General features: G+C 43.0%; 1 protein-coding gene across 5 annotated transcripts; it reads right to left on the reverse strand.

The window, feature by feature from the left end:
* Window positions 1-301: 301 nt before the first annotated feature.
* Window positions 302-15,689, reverse strand: MTFR2 (mitochondrial fission regulator 2). Of its 5 annotated transcripts, none has more exons than XM_074946962.1 (9): window positions 15,672-15,689; window positions 14,558-14,632; window positions 13,649-13,783; window positions 13,140-13,244; window positions 12,778-12,902; window positions 10,154-10,374; window positions 8,755-9,058; window positions 4,276-4,456; window positions 302-1,124 (listed from the first exon to the last, which is right to left on the reverse strand). In XM_074946962.1, the coding sequence occupies exons 2-9, from the start codon at window positions 14,618-14,620 to the stop codon at window positions 1,026-1,028; spliced, it is 1,233 nt and encodes a 410-aa protein (XP_074803063.1). In that variant the 5' UTR covers window positions 14,621-14,632; window positions 15,672-15,689; the 3' UTR covers window positions 302-1,025. The 5 variants fall into 5 exon arrangements, with proteins under 5 accessions (XP_074803063.1, XP_074803060.1, XP_074803062.1 ...); XM_074946959.1 differs by lacking the exon at window positions 15,672-15,689 and adding an exon at window positions 15,082-15,428; XM_074946961.1 differs by lacking the exon at window positions 15,672-15,689 and adding an exon at window positions 15,082-15,428 and having other exon boundaries at window positions 14,558-14,647.
* Window positions 15,690-17,741: the final 2,052 nt, after the last annotated feature.

A 17,741-nucleotide genomic window follows, 5' to 3' on the forward strand; every position in this document is an offset into this window, starting at 1 on the left:
ATTTTATAAATACCAAGCATACCTTATCGAATTTATGACTAAAAGGTTCCCTCCCCCAATATTCTGGTAGGAGAGAGATTATATTTTAGATCTACTTTTCCTCTTTTCGTTGTCTATTAGAGGGCATGCTTGATTTAATAAAGTTGACCAAATCTTTTAAAAACTGTGGCAACACAAGGAAAAAAAAACAACCCAAAACAATGAATTTGCAAATAATGTACAGGATAACACCATCAATGACATAAAAGGGAAATTTATTTTATAAACTATGTACAAAACAACAAAATGTTGACCTAAAATCTGGAAGCAAAGGGGAAAGACACTATAGCCAATGAACGTTTATTTCCATAATGAATTTAGATTATGCTTGTGCAAACAGAAGTCTCTCCAGAGCGTTTTTTGCCACAGAACACAAATTTTTCTCATTGCAGGCAGTTAACACACAGCTCATATCCGACTTAATTAAAACAAGGCAAGTATCATCACTACATAGTAAGCAGGCCTTCTGTTGATCCAGAATAAGTTAAGAGATTGTTTGCACATGGAATAGTGAGTTGCTTTAGGAAGCTATAATGAAGGTCAGGGAGACGTACTACCCTCTCAATGAGGGACTATTAATATTGATTACATATTATACACCTGCTTGACTTAAAACTTAATTTCCTGAGCTATTAATATTTTGTTTCCATGCTCCCATGTATACTTCAGCCTCCACACTGAGAAACATGCAGTCTTTTTTATATAATCTGCTTCCCATTCAGAGTATCTAAAAACTTAGCTTCAGACATTCTTGTTTGCAGCTATAAAGTAATAAATGCCAATCAAGTATTTTTTATAAGCAGATAACACACTGACAAGCTTGACTGTTGGAACACTCAAATCAAAAGAGGTAGTTTTATAAACCATAGCTCCTGGGGCATGGGAGTAGGACATCCCAGTGTACACATTTTATGAAATTATTCCAGAAGTAGTCCTGCCGCTCATAAGCATGCAAGTTGTTGGGTTTTTCCACATGGCGCCACCAGCTAAATATGTACCCTTGCTTTCCCTGTTGATACCTGTGTTACTTCCTCAGCTTTTATAAGGTTGTTCTTTGAGTTTGGCTTCAAAATGGGACGGCCAACCTAAAAAAAAAAAAAAAAAAAAAAATCAAATCTTTAATTCTATAAAATGTCTAAGAATACTCAACAGGGAAAGAATAAAATTTTCAGCAAAAAGATACTGCAGGCTGGAAGGGCTGTTGCAGTTTTCCCCAGCCTGGGAAAAATGAAACCCATAAATGTTTTGTGAAGTTGAAACAATGTACATGAACAATCCCTTTCATATGTATAAGTATTTACTCAAAAACACAAAAGAACATTCACATTGTTAAAATCAAAAAGCTTGAAGTCCCCAGTCTAAATAAAAAGGCCTACTATTGCTTCTGTATCTGACCTTAGATATGGATAAACTCAACAACTTATTTGCCTTTTTAGCAGCAATAGACCAACGCAGATGTGTGCCCCCTCACACACAAGCAGTTGATGGACAACCTGGCTGGACAACAGGTCTTAAAAGTTGACAAATTGAGTTCAACCGTCTTCCATTAATTTACTTTCACAGTTTTCCAACAATTTTACACAACCTGTTCTAGGATCAACCAGTTCTATGACTTTTGTATTTGGGATCAATCATGTTGATTACTTAATGGAAGGGATCTGTAGTATCTAAGAAATATAATGCAGATTTTGTCTGTGTAGTTCCAGTGTTTATTTTATTATCCTACGTTTTTACTGAGACTGCAACCATTGTATCTCTAATCTTGTTCAATTGTGTTTTATAAATTTAACACTTAGCTGTACAGTTGTGTAAAATGCAGACTATTTTGATATTAAATTTTCCTCATGTTCAGTGCAAATTTCAAACACACACTTTTATGGTAGAAGACAAATATAGACAGTCTTCCTGAGAATTCTTAGCTTCACTGAGTCAACCAACCATGAATATGATGGTGGCCGCAACAGAATTTCTGATGTTCCACAACATGCTTTGGAACTGTTATTTTGAAAAATATCTGAGATTTAAAATAAGATTGCTGAACACCAATACATCAAAGGTGAGATTCTGTAATGCACCTCTAAGAGGCACTGCACACAATTTACAGGCCAAGAGAAAGAGGGCAGTAGGTGGTAGAGGAATTACACTCGCTTTAAAACACTTTTGTGCCCTCCTAATCCTGAGCTACTCCAGTGGCTAGACAGGCCGTGACATAACACACAGTTCCCTATGGGCTTGGCTAAGTTATGTTAGCCTTTGCAGGCTGCTTTATGGGCAGAAATATTGCTCAGAATCTGTGCATCACAACACAACCCTCCTACCTACAACACAGCTCCTATTGCCAGTACTTACCAAGGGTCCTATGGTAAGGCTTATGGCCATCTTCCATAGTTCCTGTGGCAGGAGAATAATGACTTTTTACACCACTGTAGACCCTTTACCCAGCATGGAGGGGCGTGTGTGTGTGTGTGTGTCTCCGCCCAGGATGTTAAGAATGATTCTACCCAAGACATTCTCTAATTTTTCCACTGTATTTTTATTTTTTGAGCAAATGACATAGGTCTGTCAGACATCTCTCTGCATTCTTGGTTTTTAAAGATGAAAAAAATCAGTATTGCTAATGAGGAACACTTTCAATACATGCATGCTTGTAGTCATTATCAGGTCATTTCTCATGTTTGATCAATCATCTTGTTCTAATAGAAGTGTTGATTCTTTTAGCTCTTGTATTCTCTCTCTCTCTCTCTCTCTCTCTCTCTCTCTCTCTCTCTCACTTTGGAGCATCTAGTACAGGGGTGCCCCGACCCTTGACAGGCCCCCTGGGGCTCCCACACCCTATCCAACCCCCCGTTCCCCATCCCTTAACTGCCCCCCCGCAAAACCTATGCCCCATCCAGCCGCCCTTTGCCCCGACTGCCCCCCCCCGAACCACTGACCCATCCAACAGCCCCCTGCTCCCTGTCCCCTGACTGCCGCCCTGGGACCCCCCATTCCCCACCCCCTTACCATGCTGGACCCAGCCACGCTGCTGCGCTGCCCAGCAAGAGTGGCGGACCAGAGTGCTGGCAGCACGGTGCGCTCAGGCTGTGGGGGAGAGGGGACAGTGGGGGAGGGGCTGGGGGTTAGCCTCCCTGGCCGGAGCTCGGGGCAGGATGGTCCTGCAGGCCGGATGTGGCCAGCGGGCCCTAGTTTGCCCACCTCTGATCGAGCAGCATACATACAAACTTAAATCAGTCCAGAAGAGTACATTCAAGGCAAAGAACTTCAATTGGTTATATCAAGCGTTCCTTTTGTGCTAGATAAAAGGTAATTCTGACAGCATAATGCAGCTACAACTTTCTTATCAAGTTCTACACTTTGCCATAAACAATTTAAAGGTGATCTTTGCCTTTTGGGGAGTGTTAAAGATTAACAGAAATTGCTCTTGAACGAAGCAGATGCTGGAAAGTTGTGAAGTAATCAAATCATCATTGCTGCTATATTCAATTATGATACCATTGTTAACGTCTCACTTGCATGATCAGACTGACATAATCTACTCTTCTACTTCAAGAGCAACAGTGCCACTGAATAAAAAACTGTCCGAAGATCTCACAGAAAAAGATTAACTGCATTTTTTATCAGAACATGAGTCTTCTCTATCTTGCCACTTGACAATGAGTATATTTAACTTTATATTTGGGGGTTGGACTAGATGACCTCCTGAGGTCCCTTCCAACCCTGATATTCGATGATTCTATGATTAAAAGGAACTCTGTTTTCATTACTTCCGTCAAGTTAGTCACTTGATTTCTACCACTTCCTTTGAGGATAGGTATGCTGAGTCACAAATTTACATGTTTGGTAACCAACCAGCTTTCACAGTATTGATTTCAGTTTTACACTAAGAATAAAAAACAGGCACTTGTGAAATCAACACCGAGGACTGAAAAAATAAGAGCTAGTCAAGCTTTCCTCTAGTCACATCATCAGATGTTCTACCCATTTTCCACAAATTTTAAGATTTTAACAAACTAAGCCACTATCAGTTCACAGTTCCACTCTCTTCTCTTCAGTGTTCCATGATAGTTAATTCCACCGACAAGCCATGCCACTCACTCACTGGTTTTCCATGATTCCAGAGTCTCAAGACCACCAGCATTCCCTGATAGCCTAATACTCATGTGTAGGTGATGGGAAGTATGATGAGGGATTTTTGCTTGGGTTTTTTGCGGAGTCAGAGAGTAAATAAGAGCTTACCAGAGGGGCTTCTGGACTGGAAAATGGGGAGGTGTCACAAGATCTGTTTTCTTTGTCCAATGAATCATTGCCATTTTGATGTGCAAATTTCTGTTTTAGAGCCTGAGCTATTAGAGCTGCTGGATCCCACTGTGAACTCCGCCTTTTTCTTGTCTTAGGAAGAGGTGTACCGCCAGGTGACCTACAAAGAGCAAAGACAAACTGTGTCCAGTCCATGAAAACTTAATGCTGGTCCTGGAGAGTAATTACATTATCCTAGTATGCTCTACAGTCTACATCCTAGACCAGCTTCACATACCATTCAGGTTATAGAAACGTAACTTAGCAAGTAATATTGCTAACTGTATTCTGAAATGGCTCACCATGACCAAACAAGAATAAAGGTAAATGCGACAATAGTAAGAAAAATCCCCTGCCTACAGTCACAGCAAATACTTAAGTTGTTCATAATACCTCTGATATTTCCTTATTCTAGGTATTAGAATATTTTAAAAAGAGGTCTCATTGTACTACCAGATACTGCCGTATCAAATACGGTCCGTCACAATGACCCCTTCTGGCCCTAGAATCTATGAATCTGGGAAAAAAAAGTTAATTTAATGCTCCTAAAGTACTCTACTGTCCCTATTTGTTTTCAGTTAAAACACTGGATCTTCATGAGTTCTCATAAAGATCAACAAAAAGTTAAAGTTTCTCAAAAGACTTTACAATAATAAAGTAATATGGTCTGATGCAAGACTTCAGTAAAAAATTAAACTTGCAAATATACATGTTCATCCAGTTGACCACACAAGATCCCATTTGCAAACAAGGACACTTCAACAAAATATCCACAACCAGGATGCTAAATTGGCACAGATGCATCAGTGGCTGGTTTTGTTCTCAAGTGTGTACCTGAACTCCCAAATGCGAAGTTAGAAATACTATTAAAATATCTATTTGAAAGCCAGTCATGCATTATTTATGAATCCAAAGCACTGAGTAAGTAAGCCCTGATTTTTTAGAGTACCTCAGCTCTGCCCACAAGTTCGTGCTCAAAGATTGTGGATATAGTTTGTAGGTTTGCAAATGGAATTGAAAGTTTAATTTATAGCATTTGGAACTAGAAAGGGACTTTAGACATGCCTAACTTCTAGGCATCCTGCCACCCAGTGGAATTTACAGCCTCAAGTTAGGCACCAGGCTCCCCATGCATTGTATAGGAGAGTTAGATAGTAAGAAAGGGATTCTCAGAAGCCAGCAAGCTGAGCAGGGAGATGACTAAGCTAGTCAGGAGTGAAATGTGAAGGAAAGTAATGGGGCTTTGGGCCCAGATGCACAAAGGGAATTAGGAGTCTAACCCTCATTGATCTGGGCCTCACATGCCAGAGTGACTGGCCAAAGGCAGGCACCAATCTCTGCTTGGGATTCTCAGTCGTGAACCCTCTCTTGGAGTTAGGCTCTTGTATGAGGTCAACCCTTTCTTGTGAAATATCAGAGAGATTCTCCCCACCCCCCAACACAGCCAAAAGGTCAGTGGTTAGGGAACTCACCTTGTATACTGGAAACCCAAGCTCAAATCCCCGCTCTGCCTGATTTGGACCAGGGACTTGAACCCAGTACTGTCACATCCCAGGTGAGTACCCGAACTACTGGGAATTCTGAATCAGTCAGCCAGGGACAAAAATTCCTGACCTGCTTGCCCCTGGCTGCCTTTTGTGTGGGTTAGGTGTGCTCAGTGCACACCTACCAGGTCAGGCCCTCCAGGTGTGATAGATGCGGCCGGGGGGGGGGGGGGGGGGGGAGGAGATGGACACCTAATGTGAGAATCCCACTGGGGTTAGGTGTGCAAGAGGGCTCTCAGAAGCTCAGTTGATGCAGAGCAGTGTCAGAGCTTAGGCAGTTTGAGCACACCTATCAACAGAAACTTGGGTCCTTCAGGGATTTAGGTGCCCTACAGGGTTAGGCAGCAACTGAGCAGTAGTTTTGAGAACGTTTGCGGTGGTGAAATGTTGGGCATAGGCTTCTAACTGCCTCTATAGGAGTCTAAGCACCTTTTTGAATCTGGCCCCTAGTACTTATGTGGTGAAATCACATACTGAAGGCACGTAAAGCCTTATTAAAATCTGCTATACTATAGAATCTGCCTACAATTGTGTGGGCCACTTATTGTGCACAATATGCTCGGTGAAATCCTGGCCCAATTGACAACACTCACTGACTTAATTGGGGCCAGGATTTCACCCTCTGTTCTTATATATACACTAAATTGTTTTCCTCAATAGTGATCTCTAAACAGACATTATCCTACTTCCTTAGAGTATATTTTTATTCCAGTTCAGTAAATTTGTTTATTTAGTTTCCTGTGTATCACATCTAAAAGAGCTTTTTGGCTCTGAACACAGGATATCAGTCACACAAATATTTAATAATCATAGGTTTTGTAATCACATAAGTTTAGCTTTTTGACCAAAACCATGTAAATATTAAAAATTATTTGTACCAAACTAAAGGACTTGGGTCTAGGTTCAGTAAAATCTTCAGTTAAAATATACACATGCATTATATATTTTTGAAGACTTCAAAGTTAGAAATAGTGTATTTTGGATGTACTGTTAGTTTTCCAATATTTCCCCAAGGAGTTGTCCTTTTACAATGAACTCAAAAGTTTGTTTGTTCAGATCTGTTTTCCTGCACATTTAGCTGATTTTGTAAGTGAACTCCAAATAGCCCCAATCAAAAAAAAAAACAGGAGAAACAAAAGATTGACTGACCTATGCAGGAGACTACAGTTTTAAATTAGAGAATGCTTTGCTTTTGTATGTAGTACATTTTCACTTGGTACTCTAGGCAGTGAAGATACAGCACTCTAAGGGAAAAATTGCCTGCTCAGAATCTCTCAGGGTACATATACATGACCAAAAAAGCCTAAACAGCAGCAGTGTGTCAGAGCCCAGGTCAACTGGGGCAGGATCGTGGGGCTTGTGCTAAAGGGCTATAAATAGAGCAGACATTCCCACTCAGGCTGGAACCCAGTCCCTGAGACCGGCAAGGCAGGTGGGTCTCAGAGCCTGAGCAGGAACATCTATACTGCTATTTTTAGCCCCATAGTGCAAGTCTGAGTCAGTTGACCCCAGGTATGAGACTCACTGCCCATGTTGGGGGAGGGAAGTTTTGCTGTGTAGATGTACCCTAAGGAAAGTGTTAAATGACAAACTACTTGCCTAATAAGCCTTGTGGATGGGGAGAAGCAGTAGATGTGGTATACCTTGACTTTAATAAGGCTTTTGATACTGGTCTTGCATGACCTTTTCAAACTAGGGAAATACAACCTAGATGAAGCTACTATAAGGTGAGTGCATAATTGGTTGGAAAACTGTTCCCAGTGAGTAATCATCACTGGTTCACAGTCAAACTGGAAGGGTATATGAAGTGGGGTCCCACAGGGATCGGTTCTGGGTCCGGTTCTGTTCAATATCTTCATCAATGATTTAGATAGTACACTTAAAATTTGCAGACAATACAAAGCCGGGAGCGGATGCAAGTGCTTTGGAGGATAAGATTAAAATTCAAAATGATCTGGACAAACTAGAGAAATGGTCTGAAGTAAACAGGATAAAAGCAAAGTATTCCACTTAGGAAAAAACAATCAGCTGCATATATACAAAATGGGAAATGGCTGCCTAAGGAAGAGTACTGCAGAAAGGGATCTGGAGGTCAGAATGGATCACAAACTAAATATGAGTCAACAATGTAACACTGTTGCAAAAAAAGCAAACATTATTCCGGGATATATTAGCAGGAGTGCTGTAAGCAAGATGAAAAGTAATTCTTTCACTCTACTCCTTGCTGATTAGGCCTCAACTGGAGTAGTGTGTCCTGTTCTGGGCACCACATTTCAGGAAAGATGTGGACAAATTGGAGAAACCAGAGAAGAGCAACAAAAATGATTAAGGGTCTAGAAAATGACTTATGAGGAAAGATTGGAAAAAAATGGGTTTGTTAGTCTGGAGAAAAGAAGGCAGAAAGGGAATAGGATAACAGTTTTCAAGTACATAAAAAGTTGTTACAAGGAGGAGGGAGAAAAATTGTTCTCCTTAATCTCTGAGGATAGGATAAGAAGCAATAGGATTAAATTGCAGCAAGGGCAGCTTACATTGGACATTAGGAAAAAACTTCCTGTCAGGATAGTTAAGCACTAAAATAAATTGCCTAGGGAGGTTGTGGAATCTCTGTCATTGGAGATTTTTAAGAGTAGGTTAGACAAATACCTGTCAGGGATAGTCAGATAATACTTAGCCCTGCCTTGAGTGCAGGGAACTGGACTAGAAAGACCTCTCGAGGACCCTTTCAGTCCTGCGATTCTATCACCTCAGGTAGTTGTCAGGAGCACCTGTCCATTAAACAGGTTTTCACCCCAGCATTATCTGCTGCTCTCTAGATACTGTAGTGTTGTGTATTTAAGAGTAAACCAAAAATATGCCATTTAAATCAACTTACTTCTCAATAGTTCGCAGTCGAATTTTGTTTATATCCTTCAAAACATCCATCATACTAAGAACCTCCTTGGTCTTCTGGTGTTCACCTTTGTCAGTTGTTGAGCTGGTCTTACTTGCAGCACGACGTTGTTTAATAAGTTCAACTGCTGAATTACTGGCATCAAAGCCAGATGGTGCTATGGAGGGAAGTGGGGGAGGTGGAGGAATTACGAAGTGATCTGGTGTGGTGAACAATGGAGTAGAAGTCATTGCTGGCACTGGAAAAGAACCACTTGGAATGCCAAATGAATTCAAGACATCTGAACCTATCAAAGAAAATAAGTAGTAGTATGTTTTAATTCAGAGAATGAGTTACTAATATTTGAAATTTTGAGAAGATCAAGCCAAGTCCAGGGTGTCTGAGTTACATTGCAAGATCCTAATCTGGGAAGGACTGTTTTTTCTTAAAATGTCAAACACCTAGCACAACATGGTGCTACCAGAAATAATTACATAAAAAGAACGGTTAAGCGAAAGTTATTTAGGTTTCAAAATCAAGCAATCAAAACTTAGGAAATGCTAGATTTAAGATGTCTATGCATCCTTAATTCTGTCCATTTGTACATCCAGCCTGTGCACTGAATGAGGTAGGGGTCCTGTTGGGGAAAAGCTAAGTGTGACCATGTAATTAAAAACAATATCATAATGCATATAAACAAGCCCCAACCGGTCTCTCCCTCCACCCGCACAATTCTCATTGATACAGTAGCTCGTAGGCATACCCAGTGCAGAGCGTGTTGCTCTTGAGACATGGGTCCAGCTCTTTAGAATGTTTTGTTCAATTATTTTGGCAGCATACCTAAAATTTTATTAAGTACAAGGGAAATGGTAATTAACAGTTTATAACTCAGCTAAACCTATACAGAACTCCATAAGACCAAGAAAAACCCTCTAGCCCAAGGGCTTTTCCCCTGACACATTATAAAAGACTTGCTACAAACAATTTAGATGTTAGAGCAAAAAAGATCAGAAGAATCTTTTATAATGCAGAGTGTTAGGCAGGCTAAATATAGGGTTGCTCCTTGCTCACCCTTATAATATAAAGGGTGAGGCTATCGAATTGGTGGCCTAGGCACTCTCTCATGTGACAGTGCAGAATGATACACACTATTGTGGGCTTCACCAGAAAAACAGATGATTTAAATCAACTCCAACTTGAAGGTGATTAACTGTCCGGAATGTGAGGAGAGTGAAAAAAAATTAATTTATAAATATAAGAAAAAACAATCCTGCATTCAAAATACTTTTCACTTAATTCACATAAATTTAGATAAAAAGTCAATCACAGGATAAGTAGTACGGGCGTCAAACAAAGGAAGCTCAAAGTTTAAAGACTGTAGTTTAAACAAAAACAAGCTTACCTGATTGACTGCTATTTCTTGATCCTTGCACTGCAACAATTGCAGCAATCTGGGCACGAAGAAGAGTTAACTCATTTTCAAGTGCAGAAATTTTTTTAATTGCTTCTTCATTCACAAGATTTTCTTTTTCTGCTCTACTTTTTAGAACAGTTGGCAAGGAAACTATAGCTGGAGATACATCATGGTCAACTGTAATTATTTCCTTTCCCCTTGATTCAGCCCTAAAAAAATTAAAATATAAAACTTTTTAAAGTTTCAACTGAATAGTAACAGTTTCATGCCCCCCACAGGGAAAAGGATTAGATTAAAAAATGCATTTTTTAAAGTTACTGGCACAAGAAATTGAAGTTATGAAACACCATTGACAATGACATTAGGCTTTAATGTTTCAGAACTTCATCTCTTTCACAAGACATTTTGCATTACATTGTTTTATAAGCACTAAATGTTGCATTTTTAAGTTTTTTTTAAAAGGTTATAAAGAAAAACCCCTTGAAAATGCACTTTTTAGAATACTTGGGCAATTTACTCAGCAGCAGAGATTGACCATTACACAATGGTTATGCTAAATGATTGAGTTGTAAAAAGAGGTAACAAAGAGCACTTTCTGCCTAGATACAATCAGGAAGAGGGCAGCTATAAATTTAGATGCATGAATAAGGAAGAGAAATGGGTGTAGAAGGTGATGAGACACACCCAGCTAGGACTCCCAAGAGTGTTAATAGCCCCAGAAGCAGCATGTGGGTTCAGGGACAAGACAGCTGCAGTGTGGGGAATACTAGACGCACATTGTAGCCCTTATGGCAGATAACTAGAAAACATTAAACATGTATCAACTGATAGTGTGTCACCTGCTTGTGTAGAGCCTGAAACAAAACTTAAAACAGTGAAACCTGCTTCGTTCATCTCAATCAGGGCCCAAGGGGTTTTCCAGCCAAGGAATCTGGCATTTTTCCCAAGATACCATGGGATTCATCATTTTGCTTTAGGCAGGCATGTAACATTTTGTCTTCTGTCTCCCTGCCCTACCAGGGCCTACCCACAGTTTCCTCTTGCTCTCCAGATTACCCCACAAGGAGAAGTTAATTTGGATTACAATGCATGCTCCCTTCAAGTATTCCATGGACCTAGAGCTGGAGTTCATCTTGTAGTTAGAATGGGGAAACTATAAGTGCAGGAAGAAAAGGAGTACTTGTGGCACCTTAGAGACTAACAAATTTATTTGAGCATAAGCTTTCGTGAGCTACAGCTCACTTCATTGGATGCATTCAGTGGAAAATACAGTGGGGAGATTTATATACATAGAGAACATAAAACAATGGGCGTTACCATACACACTGTAACCAGAGTGATCACTTAAGATGAGCTACTACAAGCAGGAGAGCGGCTGAAGACTGGGAGTGGATGGGTCATTACACAAAGTAAAACTATTTCCCCATGTTTATTTCCCCCCCTCCACCCCCCACTGTTCCTCAGACATTCTTGTCAACTGCTGGAAATGGCCCACCTTAATTATCACTACAAAAGGTCGCCCCCCCCCCCCCCCGCTGGTAATAGCTCACCTTAAGTGATCACTCTGGTTACAGTGTGTATGGTGACACACATTGTTTCATGTTCTCTATGTATATAAATCTCCCACATCGGGTTTTGAAAATTGTATACCCCCACCTGCCCCCCCTGCCATGCTTCTTGCCCCTTGACAGCCGCCCCCGCCCTTCCGGGACCCCTGCCCCACCCAATCACCCCTGTTCCCTGACAGCCCCTCCGGGACCCCTGCCCCACCCAGCCACCCCTTCTCTCTGTCCCCTGATCGCCCCCGGAAACCCTACCCGACTGTCCCCACACCGCCCCATCCAACCCCCTCCCGTCTCCTTCCTGACTGCCCCCATTCAACCCCCGTTCCCCACCCTCTGACTGCCCCGACCCCTATCCACATCTCCTGACCACCACCCCGAACTCCCCTGCTCTCTATCCAACCCGCCCTACTCCCTGCCCCCTTACCACGAAGCACAGTGAGCTGAGGCTGCGGGGGAGGGGCTGGGGGCTAGCCTCCTGGGCCACCCTCCTGGGCCAGGGGCTCAGGGGCCGGGCAGGAGGGTCCTGCGGGCCAAATCTGGCCCGCAGGACGTAGTTTGCCCACCTCTGTCTTAGAGGTTTACTTGTAACAGCAGTGGGTAACAATTTAACAAAACTGATTTTGAGATAACAGGGACCCTTTAATATTTCTACCGCAATGTTCTCATCTGCAAAAAGGGGATACAGTTTATTACCCAACAATAAGAGGTTAGAGGAGAGTGTTAGGATTAGATTCCACCAACATTCACCCCACCCCCAAAGGCTTTGTGAATGAAAGCACCATGTGCAAATGCCAGCAACATTCCTGGTACTGTACAACAACAGGGAAGAAGGAGCTCAAAGTGTGGGAATCCTCCAATCTATGTGTATGCTATATAATATTAGCTAAAGCGTAGGCAAGAATTGCTGGAAAAAAAAAATCAAGAGGAAGAGCTAACTTCTAAAGTGTCAATTTTGCTAGGGCCCAGAAAGGTTTAGACAATTGCCAGTATCATAGGCTACAGGACCTGAGTCATTCCTACCAAAGTAAACACAGAGCCTTTACTTGCCTAAATCTAGCAAAAGTTTCTCCCTCATCATTTACCACCCTTAAAATATCACCAAGAGATGGAACTACAGAGCTTGGAGTTGTAATTTGTTCATCATAATCCAAAGAATTCAGGTCTTGGACCATCTAAAAAGAAAGCAAGAAAAAAGTCAGGCCTCTGCAAAGTAAAGAATTTCGGTTTAACAATAAAACTTCCTCAAATAAGAGGGACTCAGTATTAGATAAGTGAAAGACATTGAACAGAAAAGATGCAGTATTACCATAGTCATGAAAGATAAAAAGATTAGGAAAGCCATTGTTAAATTTAACGTGAGACTTCTTGCTTAAATAATGAAATGTTAAGAGTAGCAATAATCCACTCACCTGAAAGTGAGGTCTTGGACAAGGTTCTAAAGCAAGAACTGTTCCAAGTCTACGAACAATGCTTCGGGTAGATCCATATTCCTTACTTTGCCAAGCTGATATAATCTAAAGAGATGGGTTTTTAACTCAATGATACAAAAATTTATGTTTTTCAAAATCATTAAGAGATCATACCATATGTGACCTGACAGTTACATACTTAGACTGGTCTACAAAAATGTTTGCTATCCTAATGGAGCTAGGATTCAGAAACGGCCTCAGGAGGATCTCTCTTCCAGGACCAGTTTTCAAGTTTCTGTGATGTATGTGGAGATGTGCCAGGACACTCTACATGAAGACCAATAGAGGATGAAACTAACTACACCTCCTAGACAGGAGGGTATCTAGAAGGTCTGTTGGAGAACAAAGGCTCGACCCAGAACAAATGAGCCAATGTAGCCTGTATCTGGATACACAAACCACTGTGAGCAAAAATGGTTGGGGAAATCATAAAAAAAGATTTAAGATACCTTCACCTGACATTTCCTTATGACAGCATATACCTGAAGAAAGTGCCTTCTTGAGAAGGGGGTTGAAGGAAGACATGTTTCAATCATACGGCCAATGCTGCTATGGTCTATATGAGCTTCCCACCTTGTTATGAACTGCCAAAAGAAAAAGCTACTGTTAAACCAGAGAACTTTAAACAAAACAAAGGTTAGTCAGTGTAACCTTGTCTACACTAGCACTTTTCCTACAGTTGGTCTAGCACTAGTGCAGTTCCACCAGTAGCAACAGTGGTGTGGAACAAGTGGTGGCATTTTTACTACCACATTAAGTTTGCACATAGATCTGAGAAATGCTGAGCAGACGTAAGTTCTTTGAGATTAAAACTTGTGGCGCTACAATTAGTGCTGGACATTCTCAATCTAGTACACACCAAAAAGAATTGCATAACAGTCTGACACATTAGGTTTTCTAAGGATTATGGTCCTGATCCACAGATGGTGAGGCCCTGTAATTTCTATTGAAATCCATAAAAACTGTATGTGCTCAGCACCTCCTGTGATCAGGGTCTATGAAGCATTGAATTAATTACTATTTGGAAGTCTTACATGCTAGTTAATAGATGAAGGCAAAATGTAACAAGTAAAATCATCAGATGGGCCTTTTGGCTTGTCTACCGAAGGAAGTTTACCAGAATAATTATACCACTACAGTGAGATGTCCACATACGGTTACTGGTATGTATATAAATTATGCAATAACCCCAAGCACATATAACCCTTTTACTGCAGCTCACATCCTTCACCACCTGCACACACAGACAGAAATCTCTTAACACAACACACGCACTCACCTACCCTCACTCATGCTTACCATACAACCATGAACTTGAGCAGCAAACCAATAGATCATCACTAGTAATATCAGTTTACCTGATCAGCTGGTACACCAAAGTATTCTAGCAGTTGCCTTATGAGATTCAGCAGTAGAGCCATTTATAGAACAGTCTGAGAATTCAAAAGCTGGTTATAAACATTAGTTTCACATATATCCCAGAAGAGTTCAGGTTACCCTTTCTACAGCTACAAATAGAAAAGAGCATCACTTCAAGACAAAAGACAAACTCCTGCTCAAACTTCTCCAAACGCTAAGGGTTCACTTCTATGGCCACTGACCACAGTGAGAACAGATTCAAGCCCCATGGCAGCTGAGAAGCCAGAACATCAAATGCTAGACCCCTACATACGCGGCCATCACTGCAGACCCACTGATCTTAGTCCTGGATCTTGTTTTAAAATCAGCAATATTTGAAAAATAAAGAACTTCCCATTGTTTTAGATACAATTGGAGGACGTCTCTCTTCTAACGATTTACCAACTTTTTTTGTTTTTGTTTTAAGAAATGGGAAATATTGGTCCTGGAAAAGCTACTCAGAAGTGCTGTGAAACGTGCTTACGTCTACTGAAGTCATAAAAGCCCCCCCCGCGCTTGTTTGTTCACTAGCGAAGAACAGGAAGCGCTCACGCCTTTATTCCGTCCGGGGGCGTTTTGCAGCGTTGTGAATGAGGTACCCCAATAAATCCCCCACGGGCAACACGACAGCTCCGCCAGACCAGGGCCTCCGCCCCCGGGCTGCCAGGTCGCGCTGTAGGCCCGCCGGTGCCAGGCGGGGTGAACTCGCCCGGCTGTCGGAACGGGCTGCCAGGCTTGCGGCCCAGCTTGGGGCGGGGTGCCGGGGCCGTCCAGCCGAGGCTTGAGAGCGGGGCGCGGGGCTAACAGGGCGGCCACACAGCCTAGGGCGGGGCCACGGCCCCCTGCACGAACGAGCCCGAGCCCGGCCCCGCCCCAGAGCGGCAAGACCGCCTATCAGCCCTGACCCAGTGACCCTAAATAACCCCCAACCCAGCGTAACGCGTCCCGCCTTCCCCCCGCGCCGCCGCCGCCACCACGTCCCCTTCAACGGTGACAGCGCGCGCCCCCACGAGCGGGCTTGACGCTGGCCGCGTGACGCGACGTCTGCGACCCCTCCCCGCCCCTTCTCCTCACCTCGCGCTCCTCCGGGCCTCAAGGGGTCCTTCCCGGGCCCCCGCCCCTTCCTCACCCCGGCGCTGCGCCGCGGCGAAATCAAATCAAAACTAGCGCCTCGCAAAGCCGATTGGGTAGAGCGGATGGGGGCGTGACGCACAAATCGACCCACCACGGACTAGGGGCGTGGCGGAAAACGAGGATTCGACGGCTGAACCAATAGGAAAGCGCGGGGCGGGGGAACGGGGGGTGTTCCGCTCGCAGGGGTTGGGGGGCTCTTCTGCCTCTGCCGAACGCGATACGTTCTTCCTCGGGCTGGGCAGCGGCTCCTGCGTCCGCCCCGCTGCCACGTGTCAGGTTCCGCCGCGATCAGCGAGCCTGCCCTAGCAGCCCCTGCTCGCCACGGGACGGTGTCCGGGAGCGGCTGCCCGCTGCGCTAGGGGCTGGCGGCTGGGGGGGGGGGGGGAGAGAGGGAGTTGTCAAGGACAAAGTCAGGAACAGGTTTCAGAGTAGCAGCTGTGTTAGTCTATATTCGCAAAAAGAAAAAGGAGGACTAGTGGCACCTTAGAGACTAACCAATTTATTTGAGCATAAGCTTTCGTGAGCTACAGCTCACTTCATCGGAACCTGGCACGTGAGTGTGTGAGCCACTTTGGCCCACCTGTATTAAAAGGGGAGCGGGAACTGAATCCCGTCCCTCCAAAATGCCTGTGCCTGCCAGAGTGACAAGTCACGTTACTGGAGCTGGCATTTAAATGCATAACTTCTGCAGTTGGCTTTGTGCATTTCCTGGCACTTCGTGTATAGAAAAGTTCAGTGTTTCTTTTGTATAGTCAGAGTCCCCGGTTCCTGGCGTGTTAGCACTTCATACAGCAGCCCAGGAGAGAAAAATACAATCACGTCATTGGCTTAGGAAACAACCAATCTTAGGAGAAAGGATGGGTGAGGCAGGGGTTTGGAGTTGGGCAGTACCTGAAACTACTTTTATCTCATTTCTAAAAACTAACTTTCAAACTGATGTCCCTTTGAGTTCATATTAGTGAGGGTGGGGGAAATGTGTAGGATCCCTTCTTCCTGTCCTCTACAATTCCAGAAATAATAATCTTTGTGTGTCTAGCTCTATGAAGTAAATTGAAAGAAGTTGGTTTACCAAATCTCATACAATTCCACACCCACACTTTTCTTTTCTAAAGGCATGTTGCCAATTGTACAATGTATGATCCTGATTCAGCAACTGGATCTGTTAATTGGATGCAGGGTTCTTTGTGAGCAGATCCATTTGCAAAATCAAGACAGTAGCTTGCGAAAGTGACTGACTCCCCAAAACCCCTACTCAACTTAAGATGACCAGATGTCCTGATTTTAAAATCCAGCTATTTGGGGCTTTGTTTTATATAGGCACCTATTATTCCCCTGCCCCCTGTTCTGATTTTTCACACTTGCTGTCTGGTCACCCTGACTCAGCTACTACCTATTCCAGCATAGGCTCCAGTCCCAAATGGATCCATTGCTACTGTGCCCTACCCAGCTAAAAAGCATGGCCTTTAATAGGTTTTTGTTCATTGGTATCTGCTCAGAGTAAAATGCACTGTACAAAAGAACTGCAGTTTTCCCCCATTTTACCATGCAGACTCCCTTTCCAGTTAAGGCTAAGTCAGTGGTCCCCAATGCGGTGCCCATGGGCACCATGGTGCCCACCGGGGCATTTTTGTGCCCCCACAGGACACAGTGCCACCAAAATGCCGCCAAGTGTGGCTGCCGGAGAACTGCCTGCCAAAATGCCCGCATTTCGGCAGTGTGGTGTCCGGTGCCCACCAGAGTCTTCTGCAAATAGCAAAAGATTGGGGACCACTGGGCTAAGTGGACCAGTCCCTTTGAATATTCCTTTATTAAAAACAGAGCCAGAATGGCGAGTATTGATTTTTTTTGTCATGCTCTATCACACTCTTATGAAATTTTTCAGTTCCTAAATCTAGATTATGGTAACTGCTTCACAGTACATAACAAGCAAGAACATCTTAAGTGTGTATTAGGACAGTTTTTCATATCCATTACATACTTGTCAAAAAGCATTAGGAACTGTTTCTTTTG

This window comes from Natator depressus, chromosome 3, assembly GCF_965152275.1.
Source record: "Natator depressus isolate rNatDep1 chromosome 3, rNatDep2.hap1, whole genome shotgun sequence".
NCBI lineage: Eukaryota > Metazoa > Chordata > Testudines > Cheloniidae > Natator > Natator depressus.